The 13,076-nt window shown below is 46.3% G+C and overlaps 2 protein-coding genes across 10 annotated transcripts in view; one reads left to right on the top strand and one right to left on the bottom strand.

The window, feature by feature from the left end:
- The window catches only part of ERICH6B (glutamate rich 6B), a 65,184-nt gene extending 64,491 nt beyond the window's left edge, over positions 1-693 (top strand). The window contains exon 11 of the mRNA XM_023749098.1: positions 490-693. Coding sequence (XP_023604866.1) covers positions 490-693 — 204 coding nt within the window. The remainder of the gene's footprint in view (positions 1-489) is intronic.
- Positions 694-9,086: 8,393 nt separating this feature from the next.
- COG3 (component of oligomeric golgi complex 3) overlaps positions 9,087-13,076 on the bottom strand; it is an 85,029-nt gene continuing 81,039 nt past the window's right edge. For all 9 annotated transcript variants that reach the window (XM_023748440.1, XM_023748431.1, XM_023748435.1 and 6 more), the window contains one exon: positions 9,087-9,238. In XM_023748440.1, the coding sequence (XP_023604208.1) occupies positions 9,209-9,238 (30 nt within the window). In that variant the 3' untranslated portion in view covers positions 9,087-9,208. The remainder of the gene's footprint in view (positions 9,239-13,076) is intronic.

Genomic DNA, 13,076 nt, shown 5'->3' with positions numbered 1-13,076 from the left:
TGCCCAGCCTTCTGTAGCTACAAACCAAGGCCGAATTGCAGTAGAGGTGGCCTCACTGGGCAGTGCCTCATCCCAGCAAAACCCAGACTCACTCCAGCGAGCCCGCAGTGGGAGTGCGGCTCTCGGCAGACACTTCGGACAGCCTCCCAACTGTGGCAGGGCCTCCGTGGGAGGGGATCTATGGGGAAAGCGGATGCTCCCAGGGGGGCACAGCCTTTGGATGGCAGCCCACACCAGGTCTCAGGAGCTGGCACCCTTTGGCTTGGGTTCAGGCTGGGGGGTGGCCACGGGCACAGGCCCAGCACGTGTCCTTGGGAAGCAGCAGAAAGGTTGCTGGTGGCTGGGCTGGGAGAGGAGATTTGGCCTGGAGAGTGGCGTTCCCGGGGAAGACTCGGTCCTGGCCACAGGGGTCTGATCCTGGGGGGGTTGGGGGAGGGGTGGGTCTGGGGCAGCATATATCCTCACCTAGCCTTCCGTGAATTCCCACAGTTCATCAACCCGGAGAGGCTGAGTGAAATGAAGGTGAAAGCAATCCTAGAGGTGGACTTTGGTTCAACAGCTCGGAAGATTCAGGTCCTTCTGGGCAAAATGAGTAGGATCCTGCATTTCCTGACCATCTGTGATTTGGAAAACTTCATAGAGAGCGCCACGAACTTGCTGCTGCACAGCAGTCGGAGGAGGAAGTTGTTTTAGGTCCAGACGAGCGCCGTCGCCACACTGCCCCGGGCTTACCAGAACCTGCTGGACGTCTCTGGAAGGTTGTGGTCAGGAGCACCAAGGAAAACCTCAAAGTCTCGTTTTTGTCTCTTGAGAGTTGTTTTGTAATGTGGGGCCTGTCACAGTAGCTTGGTTTGACAGGAAAAGCCTTTGGGGTTCTGACAGACCCCGTGGCGGGGAACAGAAAGGACCCAGGAGCCAGCCCTGGCCCGACAGCGTTAGAGGCAGGCTGTCTCGGGGGCAGGACAGTCCACAGCTGTCCTGCTTGCTCCCACTGGTCACTGCGACCTTCCTGCACCTGGTTGACTCAGGACATAGACCGTCTCGAAGGCTAGCTCTGCCAAGTGTTGGCTGTGTGGCAAGTAGCTTTACGCCTCAGTTTCCCCGTCTATGAAATGGGTCTAGAAATAGTAGCTCTCACTAACCCTGACCTCATCTCAAACACCTCCTCTCCCATCCCCACCAGGGCAGAGGGAAACCCAGACAGCAAACCACACCATCCTGCAGCGGGTCCCCCAAACCAGGAGCCAACTAAGCCCAAAAGGACCCACACTAACCCCCCCTCCAATAGCTGGGGCCCTTCTGGTCACTGGTAATAGCTACCAACTGGAGTAGGTAAAGCAAAACAGGAAGCGAATGATCTGGATGGGAGATGCAATGGCTCTCAGAAAGGACAGGAGCATGGAAGGCCGCTAGAAGCCAGGAGGACGTTCATCCTCATCTCTGCGACACTCGTCTTGTTCTGAAGACATTTTCTATGCACCTCAGTTCACGTGACTTTGTTTCCTGATCTCTCACAGAACACCCAGTGGTCTCGGATTGGCTGGCTGATCTGGTGCAATCCAGGGTGATAAGGGAGGGCAGGTTATGTCTCGTAAACATGGTTCCTAGTTGATGCCTGAGCATGGGGAGGGGTGGGAGTTTCTAGAACAGGGGACTCAGGAGCCGGGCAGTGTGCCTTTTAAATCCCTGGGACACAGCAAGTTTCCCAGGGTGATCTCAACTGCCGCCTAAACCAAGACGGGAAACCCCTTCTAGCAATTAGCCCTTCCCTGCCATGAGCCGGTGCCTGCCCTCCTGCTCTCACACTGCCTGCCTCCACCTCTCGCCATCACCCCAGGCGCGAAGCTGCGCAGCTGGGCTGGGACTAGGGTGCTGAGGCCAGCGGGGCGTTACAGTCTCTCCCACTGTTTGACTCACACTTGTTGGTGAACAGTATCATCAGCTAAAACTACAGTTACTGCCACACCTGGCATGGATGCCACTGTAGACGTGGAGCTTTGCAGGCCACGCCCAACATGCCCGTGGGCCTTGTTGGTTGGGCACCTCCACTCAGGAGGCGGAGAGGCCCCTTTCCTCGCGGGCACTAGAGACAAAGCTCCTGAGTCGCACTTGGCAATGAGCAGGTCCTTCCAAGCTTGCAGCCGTGACTCCAGATGTTTCTCCCGGGACTGAAGGCCTCAGACCTGAAGGCGGGTGTGCCCTGGAGTCAGACAGGCCTGGTTGGCCGTCTTGGCAGCACCGTTTGCCAGCTGTGGGGCCTGTGGCAAGGCAGTGAGCCCCGCAAGACTCCGTTCCTCACCTGAAGTAGGAAGCGTTACAGTGAAGACGAAAGGAGGTGGCGTCGGTAAGGCACTGGGCATGGCGCTCAGTAGATGCGGCTCTTACTGTTTTCAGCCACTTCCTCTCCTCGGTCTTCCTCCTTTCACCAAACCTGAACACAGGCTTCTTAGTACAGAGGCTGTCCGCAGGTAGCCTTGCAGAGGCATTTTGTCTCGTCAGTCCCGTTTTAAACTATGTTGTTGCCAGCATTTAATAGATGGGAGGTTTCCAGCCGCTCCTGTAACGCCTGCTCTGCGCCAGTGTGTCAGAGCCTGGGCAGGATGAGGAACTCGGGGTTGTTTCCATCAGGAAAAGCGAATCACCTCACAGACTGGGCAGTAAATACTGACAGCAGCCAACCAGCTGGCCAGGCCTGTCAAAGCCCGGATCCCACCCGTCAGTCTGCTTGGGCTGCTGGAGCCAAGGTCACACGGAGCAGCTGGAACCACGGAGACTGATGGTCTCGGCTCTGGAAGCTGGAAGTCCACAGTGCAGGGCTTCCCTGAGCAGGTGCTGGGGAGGGTGTGTAGCCCGGCCTTTCTCCAGCTTCGATTAGCTCCTTGGCTTGTGGCAGCATCACTCCAGTTTCACAGGGAGTTCTCCCCGTGTGTCTGGGTCAAATTTCCCCCTTTTATGTGGACACCACTCATAATGGGTCGGGGGCCACCCTACTGCAGTCCGGATCCCACCCCACGTCAGTCTGCTCCAGTGTGCCTCACCTCACTAGTAATTACATCTGCAACAGCCTGTTTCCAAATCAGGTCTGTGGTGCTGGGCATCAGGACTTCAACACATGAATGTGGGGGACACAGTCCAACCTTAACACATGTCTGCCTCACACCCCAGCCCCGCTCAGGCCCTGCACTTCCTGAGGGGACGAGCCCTCTTGCTCATTATCATTTCATCTTCAGTGACTTGGCCGGAAACGGTGCTTCTCCTACAAACAAAAATGGACTCAGTTGGGCTGTTTATCAATACTAACTGTTCAGTGACACACAAGGGTTTCCTGATGAGTATCCTCATCAGTGAATGCCCCAAGGCACATGGAGTCTCGTCCAGTGCCTACAGAAATTACTAATTAATTCAGTAATAATTACACCATGTAATAGGTATGCACTGGGTGCCTACCCTGTGCCGAAGGTCCAAAGAGAACAGGTTGTCTGCCCTCGGGGATTACAGAGCGGGGATCAGAGACACAACAGCAAAAGGATGGAAGTATTGCTTTGTGAAGGAGCACAGTGGAAGCAAAGGGGTCGCCTGGGGAGGCGGGAGGGGTCGCAGGAAGCCTCTCTGAGCCAGGGCTGAAGAAGGACCAGGAGCGGGTGGGGTGCGCTGGGAGTCCCCAGGAGCGGCAAGCGTCTGTGCAGAGACAGTGAGCATGTAGGGCAGACAAAAGGCACCAGATAGGGAGACTGTTGGAGAGTATCTTCTAGCTGCACAACCCCCAGCCCCTTCCTTTATGGGGAAAACACTCTTCTGAGTATCTATTTGTGGGCAGCCATGCCCTGCTCGCCAGGAGGAAACTAAAAAGGTCGTATCAGTCAGGGGCCAGTGAGGACCCAGTAATTCCAACATCAGTAATTCCAGCAGGGAAGATGTAACAAAGCCTAGCACGCTAATACTAAAAGGGACCTGAAAGAAAACTCTAGAAGCTCAAGAACAGCAAATGAAAGGCACAGTATTCTCCCTCCCTCCCTCTCTCCCCATCTCCTCTCTTTAGAATGCACCCAAGAAGGGAACTAAGAACTTACAGGGAGGATGTGACTGCAGCCCTGGCTGGTGGGGAGGTTCGGGGCCAGGGAGCTGGAGCTGGTGCCCAGGGTGCGGCCTCCAGGTTGTGGAAGCTGCTTCACAAAAAGCTTTCTGCCAGGTGCCAGGAAAGCTTGTGGGAGAGTGGGTGCGCCAGACCTCCCGTGCGGTGCTTACAGCCCAAACCGAAGGAAACAGACAAACAGAGCCCCGCCCAGGCCTCGAGTGCACCTCCAGCACCAGCAAAGCCTAATATTGCACCAGCTGGCAGTGGAGGCATGTTCTCCGGGCCCGGCTCAGAATCTCAAAGCCGGGCAAAAAGGATGGACTTGGAGCTGATAGGAATAAACCAGTAACTAGCACAGAGGTCGTCTTCTCTATGCTCCAACACTGTATTGAAGCACGGGCTATCACACACACACACGCACACACGCACACGCGCACACGCACACACACGCACACGCACACGTACATGGGTGCCTCATGGGGAGTGATCTTGGCCAAGATGAAAGCAGTTGAGTGATACCCACCCAATCAGGGACTCACACGGAAGTGGAGACCTGACCAACTCTTTCTGCTTTGAAAAAAAAAATGCATCTGTGATGCTTCCTGTTCTTATCCCTTTGCTCCTCCAGCACCATTTCCTTCCAGTAAAGCCATTCCTGCTCATTAGACTATGATGTCCTCTGTTGCTTGCACTCAAGAACCCTGACAGACACAGAGGACGAATAGTGAGGGCATGAGGCGGGGTAGATGGGCAGGGGCTGATTGAGACAGCCTTGTGTGCCGTAGGAGATAAAGTTTTACATTCTGGAGAAAGGGGAGGAAAGATGTTAATAAGACTGGGCTTTTGTAGTAAAGATATTTCAATATTCCAAACAAGGATATTGAAAATGAGGGCCTTGACGTGGGCAACGGCATTAGAAATACAGAGAGGGGGAGGAGATAAAGGGCTACATAAGATAGGAAATAGGCAGGACTTGGTAGCAATGGGAAGGGGAGGGGAGGCTACGTGATTTTTGGCAACAGAGTGGATTCTTTCATTCATTCACCTACTGCAGGCACTGTCCTAGGGGCCAGGTATACAGCAATAAACAAAACCACACTCCCCTCCATGCCAGTTTACAATCTGGGTTGGGGAAGACAGAAAAAAACACACACAAATAAGCAAAATATCTCATGTGCCATATGAAGACAAGTAAGCCAGGTGAGGGAAATAAAGTCTAGGAATTGGGGGTCCCTACAGTAAGTGTACAGCAGGGTTTGTGCTGGCAAAGTCTTTGTTGTGAGAGGCTGTCCTGTGCATCGTAGGATATTTAGCAGTTACAGTTGACTTCTACCAACTAGGAACCAGTAATATCCCCGGACACACACCAGTCATGACAACCAAAAACGTCTTCAATCATTGCCAAGTGTCCCAGGGCAGGGGCGAGGGAAGGTCACCCCTTGTTGAGAAGCACTGCTGTAGATCAGCTTGGGGTTTGTTTTATGGTGCAGCATATGTCTCTCTTGGCAAATGTTTCACGTACTTGAAAAGAATGTGTTCTGCTGTTAGGTATTCTGAATTTCATGAGGAAACACAGGCACATCATTCTATAACTAGGCTACACTTTTTAAAAAATGCCAAGAAAACAAGCAAAACCTACAGAGGAGTTGTATAGATTAAAAAGGACTAAAGAGACACAACCACCAAATAAAATCTAAGAGCATGGATAAAAAGCTATGACACATTTTGGGGGACAATTGAAACTAAAATATGGACTCTTAGATATTACTGAACTTTTAGGGATAGTGATGGTATTAAAGTTATGTAGGAGAATGTTCTTAGTGTTTGGAGATGCTGATGTATTTTAGGATAAAATGTCTTATCTTCAACCTACTTTCAGGTCATTTCCATGTGCATGTGTATACACTGATAACTAAAACCCACTTGGTTAAAATGTGTGAAAGAATTCAATCTTGTAAGAAAAATTTTTTAGAATATACAGACAAACCCAGATGCTATATGTCAAACATTTCATAGCAATTTGCCTTTCAGGGTTCATTTATTAAAGATTTTCACCGTTTATGTTAAAATTCAAACACTATAGAAGTGTCTAATACTGAACATTTTTAAAATCAGAAATACTTAAAAACTATTTCAAAAAAGAAAAAATATTCATCGGGTCACTATTTAACGGGAGCCACTGTTTCAAGTTCCCAGCAGCTGCCGGGGCTGGCTGCTGAGGGCGAGCAGACATATGAGCTGGTTAGTGGAAGGAGCGCCGAGAAGAGCGCCCAGGAAGGAGGCAATGAAGCTAGTGCCTGAGTAACGTCTCTCACCAGCATCCCAGCTGCCTTTAATGAACAGACTCTGTGACAAACTACGGTGACACTATTCTTTCTCACTTATAAGGTAGTAAAAGAGGAGAACTTAAAGATATGGAGTTGTTAAACCAGGGGAAAATACAAATTTGTTTTTATTGCTATTTCAATAATGCTAAATTTCAACACAACCATTTGAGCTGACAGTACTCAGGAAATTGGCAGCTTTGTAAACAAAAAAAAATTTAAATTCCTTCAACTAATGAAGCATTAAGATGCTTCAGAAATGTCTTTCCACAATATTCATCTTGCCAAAAGAATCCACACAATGCAAGTAAAACTGGGGAAGTCGGAGTAAGATTGGCAGAGCGCACCAATGTCAATATCCTACTTGTGATATAATGTGTTATAGTTTTGCAAGATGTTACCATTGGGGTCTGTCTGTATTATTTCTTACAATTGCATATGAATCCACAAATTAGTGCAATAAAAACTTCAATTTAAAAAAATTTTAAAGAATCCACACACAACAGAAATGTTAGGAAGCAAAAATCTTTATTTTTTAAAAAATTTACATTTCTTAAAAACAGCAATTTCTAGCCAAATAATATAAAGCCTTTTAAATTAATTATTTGAAAGTATGTACACCCTTTATATAAGTAAATACTTGAAACTGTACAGATTTAAACAAATATTCATTTAGCAAACAAGTTGGACCACTATCACCTACTCAGCACTTTATAAGGTGTTTGTCTCAGAATAAAAGATTCAACACAAGAACAAGTGCTGTGAAATATTTTGATCCTTAAGAACACACACTGCTCTGTACATCAAATTACATCAATCATAGTATAGTACATTAATCATGCCCTTATTTCTTTGGAAAGGCTTTTTAAAAATCAAATATACAACATAATACACAAAACTGGGTTTTTACAGTTTATTTCATTAAACATGTATTTTAAATAGTAAATGGAAGTAAATTCAATCTTCCTATTTCATTCATGTCAAAGAATGAATATGGATCTTCTTTACCTTCCCAAAATACAGCCCTATCAAGCAACATCCATCACTAACTTAAACTGAGTTGAAAAACAAGTGACCTGTTTAAAATGACAGGCATGTAACCTACCTACACACTGTGGGCGCCTGCTTTAAGGGGATGAGAAAGTCTGCTAGTCACGCAGACAGGTCTGCTGGCCACATTCCAGAACACCCGTCAGTGCTCCATCTCTAGGCTAGCGTGTGAATGCTCAAAATTCCTTCCAATCCAAAAAGCAGGCTGCATTGACTGTCAGAGGCAAAACCAACCCACTCAGGAAATAGGTATTCGTAGGAAAATTCATAGACGTGCATAATGTATTTGATGATCCCTGATATAGTGTGGTAGATGCTAAGGGTGGGCCATCTTCATCCTCCTTGTCTTTGTTAGTAAAGTGTATTTGCTACAGGTACAACCACTGAATATAAAGAACTACTAAACCTGAAGGCAGTGTACAGAAGGCTGGTAACCCTGACCTGCATGCATGAGATACGCTATTCATCAGGTTTCCTTCTCTCCTGTGTGTACAGAGTTAACACACCTGATGGTACTTCCCAGGCACAAACACTGGCTGTTGTGCCATGAAAATTCTCACTAGATACTGCACATGAGCAGGCTGCAACCCCTGCAATTCAAGAATACAGACACTGGGACCTTCCCTGAGGTCCCTGACTCTTGAAACTAACGCATCAAAAACACAGGAAAAAGGGTGGGAGGAGGTAGAAGAGGGCAAAGGGAGGGCAAAGGGTGGCAGAAAGAGACGTGATTTTGGGTGGTGAGCACGCGATGCAGTGTGCAGATGTTATAGAGTTGTACACTTGAAACCTGTATGATTTTGTTAATCAATGTCAACCCAATAAATTCAATAATAATAATAATGATGATATTTTACCTTCCCAAAATATAGCCCTACTGGTGTGGCTCAGTAGCAGAGCATCGGCCGCACACCAAAGGGTCATGCATTCAATTCCTGGTCAAAGGTATGTACCTGGGTTGCAGATTTGTTTCCCAGCCCCATTTCAGGAGCATGCAGGAGGCAAACCAATAATGTATCTTTCTCACACCAATGTCTGTCTGTCTCTCTTTCTCTCTTCCCCGCCTCCCTTCCACTCTCTCTCTAAAAAAAAAAAAAAAAAAAAATCAATGGAAAAAATATCCTCTGGTGAGGATTAACAAAATAACAATATATTTTTTTAGACACAGGAGATAACACCCTGAATTCCCAGAAAAGCAGCATGTGTTCTCAGAAGCATCCAACTGACTCCAAACTAAATTTCAAAGTGACAGGAGAAACATTATATTGAATGTAGAAACAACATTTCTAGAAGTAAAAAAATAATAATAATCACTGTGGAATGCTCAGTGGTTAAAAGTGTTGCAGTGTTTCATGCTTTAAAAATCTTACTCTTAGAAGCTTCCTAATTAGCAGTATTTCCATAAAGTTCTTCTCTGCACTATCTATTGCAGCCTATTTTCATTGCACATCTTTTGCTAAGAACCATTTCACTGCGTGCCCACCATGGTTACCTCTTAAAAAATTACATTTCTTGAGACCATTTAAATGAGGCAGGTACTGCTGCTCATAGATTAATCTTTGGTATTTTGATGTTTTTACAAGGGAAACACCAATTTTTTAACCCTCTGCTTGTATTTCATCCTGCAGTCAGCGACAAGTAGCACGCTTGTGTGGTTCTCGGAGACATTGCCACGTACAGTTCCTCAAGTGTCCTGCAGCCACATGACTCTCAGCCGCTCCTGGACAGACCATTTACAAGGACATCCGGACTCGCCTGGTTATTTAGAAACTGATAGTAAGAGGTTCAGCTGAAAAGCAAAGTGAAAGGCAGCATTAGTTCTGCTGTGGAATACCACAGAAAAGTTGTTTAGAGCCTCAAAAACAGAACAAGAGGAAAAGTCCAAGATTTTTAAGAGACCAGGAGACATGGCTGTAAGGTATGAACTGGACCTGCGATGCTGGTCTGACTGCTGAAGCTGCCACTGGGCACTGAGTTTGATGGAAGCCTGTGGGGAGTTACACAACGTCACCTAATCCAGACCCTCAACTCATTCAGAATCCAACGAGGACGACAGAAAAAACTACAGACCAACACTGACAAGGGACAGAAATACATCTAAATAACCAACTCCACCTTTTTCTATGCAGAGTGTGCTTTCAGAAGAGCTATATGTCAGACAAAGTCTTTAAATGACTCTCAAAAGCATAAGAACAGGCATGACAAGTGAATTTCAGCTCACATGCTCATTCTTACTGAACCCAGGAGCGCCCTGACCACTCTGTACGGGAGGTTGTGACACAGAGCCTGCCAGAAAGCCAGAGAAATCTACATGGCGACCAAGGGGAAACGACAACCTGCACACCGCAAGTTGTCACCCAGGCCCTAGCAAGATTTGCAGTTAAATGAACAGAGCAGTGAACCCTTCTATAAAGTATAAACTATTTTGATAATCAAAATAATCATGCATCCCTGGCCAGTATGGCTCAATTGGTTGGAGTGTTGTCCTGTGCATTGAAGGTCGCAGGTTGGATTCCTGGTCAGGACACATACCTAGGTTGCCGGTTTAATCCCCAGTCGGGCGCGTACAGGAGGCAACCAATCCATGTTTCTTTCTCACATTGATGTTTCTCTCTCTCCCTCTTCCTTCCTTTCTCTAAAATCAATATTTTTTTAAAAAAATAACCCCATAACCTCTTTATCAATTTGTATTTCCAGTGCAAGGAACACAAAATCACCTCTGTGTTTTTCCTGACCAACATATAAAACCTGGATCTAATCATGAGAAAAAAGGACAACTTCAAACTGAGGAACATTCTACAAAACAACTGGCCTATCAAGGCAAAGAAAGCTAAAAAGGCTGCAGAACTGCTCCAGATTAAGAGAAACTAAAGAGCTGTGACAAGCACAGCACCTGGGCTGGATCCCTGAGTACGGACTTTGGATTAGATAATAGCATCCATGTTACATTTCCTGTTTTGAGCATTGTGGGAGGGCAGAGTAAGAGAATTCCTCATTCTTAGGAAATACACTGAAATATTTCCAAATAAAGGAGCAGAGTGTCTCCCAACTTCCTCTCAAATGTCTTAAAAAGAGGGGCAAGGAGGGAGAGGAAAGGAGAAAGCAACAATGATAAAGCAAACGGGGCAAACTAAACAGCTGAGTAAAGTTCCTTATTACCACTCTTGCATTTTTCTGTAGGTTTGAAATTATAAAATAAAGTTGCAAAAATATTTGTACAGATGCTCCTCGACTTACAATGGGGTTATGTCTTGATAAACCCACTGTAAGTTGAAACTATCATTAAGTTGAAAATGCATTTGATTAGCCTAATCTACCAAACATCATAGCTTAGCCTCACCTAACTTCAACGTGCTCAGAACACTTCCATTAGCCCCCGGCTGGGCAAACGCATTTAATACAATGCCCACAGTAGAATATCTGTTATTTACACTCGTGAGCTGGGAGCTGTGGCTCTCTGCCCCTGACCAGCAGCATGAGAAAGTATTGTGGCACATACCACTAGCCCAGGAAAAGATGAAATTCAAAATTCCCAGTACAGTTTTTACTGAATGCATATCACTTTCACACCATCGCAAAGTCAAAAAATATTAAGTTGAACTATCATAAGTCAATGCACTGCCATACATTGGGTCTTAGGAAAATGGGTCATCGGAAGGAGACTTGTCTTGGGGTGGTGAACACACAGTACAATATACAGTTGATGTATTATAGAATTGCATCCCTGAAACCTATAGAATTCTATTAACCAATGTCACCCCAATAAATTCAATTATTTTTAAAAAGGAAATGGGTCACAAAAATTCAATTTCCAGGGAAATTTAAAATGAGCGAGAAAGTGAGAGTAAACCAGATGGTTCCCTCCAGGAACAATGCAGAGCATGGAAATACAAGATTCTGGTTTCCACCAGGCAGCTCTTGGCCAAGTGACTTAACCTCTCAAAGCCACAGCTTCTTCATAAGTAAAATGGGGTAAATATAGGCAGGTCAAGTGAAGATTAAATAAGATGATACATGTCAAATGCTTAGAACAGCACTTGGCAGCAGGCAATAATACTAGCTATTATCTAGAAAATGTTAACAGTTCTGAAAGAGAATCAAGGCACAGAAAAAATGAGGGTCTCTATTAATGTTTTTCAAACTGTAGGTTTCAACCCACTGGGAAATCATGAAAATAATTTAGTGACTCAAAAGAATAAGGAACAGAAAGACGCAAAGCAAAGCAACTGAGCTGCACATACTGTAAACCTTTTTAAGTTACAGATATACACACATACACTAAAGCATGCATCTCGCTGGCAGGAGTCACGTGGAACCTCAGGAACTCTGTTCTTAATAAGTCCTGCCCCGCTACTGCCCATTCACAATCACGCAACTATGACTGGAGGAAAAAAATTTAGACAACTATGTTGAATGGTTTCTCTTGGATTTGCAACCACTGAACTCAACTGAGCCTTCCTCCTCATAGCTTTAGCACCTCCTCACTCTCAGTGGTGACCTTCCTTCCTGTTTCACTCACACACGTGAAGCAGAGGACAGCTTCCATGAGCTCCCAACACCTCCACTACTCCCGCACATGTGCCCCACTCAGCCTTCTCTCCTTTTCCACAGACGGAACTCCATGCACCTAACAAAGGCTCCACCTTCCAACAGCTCCTGAGATTCCATCCCCCTTCTCTACTCAAGGACATTTTCCAGCATAACTTCTTCCCTCTCTTTGGACCTTCCTCATGAACATATAAACATGCATTTCCCCCATTTTTTCAAAATAAAAAAGGTTAATAACAATAACAAATAAAAAGTTACCTATAGTTCAATAACAAAAATAGTTATCTACAGGGGGGAAAGGAAAAGGCTGTAGGGTTCTGGAATGGGAAACAAGACATCTCCAGATTTACCTTGTCTATAATTCTGACTTGGAAACCATGTAAATATTTTATCTAATTAAAAAACAAAATTAAATCGAAATGGGGGGAAATATATCTAAATATTAAAATCAAGTCTAGCCGAAACCGGTTTGGCTCAGTGGATAGAGCGTCGGCCTGCGGACTGAAAGGTCCCGGGTTCGATTCCGGTCAAGGGCATGTACCTGGGTTGCGGGCACATCCCCAGTAGGAGATGTGCAGGAGGCAGCTGATCGATGTTTCTCTCTCATCGATGTTTCTAACTCTCTATCTCTCTCCCTTCCTCTCTGTAAAAAATCAATAAAATATATTTTAAAAAAAGAAAAAATAAATAAAAAATAAAATAAAATCAAGTCTAACTAAATTATAGTTAACTAGAGGCCCGGTGCACAAAAATTTGTGCACGCGGGGGGGGGGGGGCCCTCATCCGGCCTGTGCCCTCTCGCAGTCTGGGACCCCTCAGTGGATAACCACCTGCTGGCTTAGGCCCGCTCCCCAGGGGTTTGGGCCTAAGCTGGCAGTCAGACATCCCTCTGGCAGCCCAGGAGCCCTCAGGGGATGCCCACTTGCCAGCGGGGAGCAGACTTAAGCTGCAGTCAGACATCCTTAGCGCTGCTGAGGAGGCGGGAGAGGCTCCCACCACCAAAGCTGTACTGGCAGCCGTCAGCCTGGCCTGTGACTGAAGCAGAGCTCCCCCCTGTGGGAGTGCAATGACACAGGGGG

This window comes from Myotis lucifugus, unplaced genomic scaffold, assembly GCF_000147115.1.
Source record: "Myotis lucifugus unplaced genomic scaffold, Myoluc2.0 scaffold_7, whole genome shotgun sequence".
In the NCBI taxonomy this organism is placed as follows: domain Eukaryota; kingdom Metazoa; phylum Chordata; class Mammalia; order Chiroptera; family Vespertilionidae; genus Myotis; species Myotis lucifugus.
The sequence above is the reverse complement of the archived record's forward strand: the minus strand, read 5'-3'. Positions and strand labels throughout refer to the sequence as shown.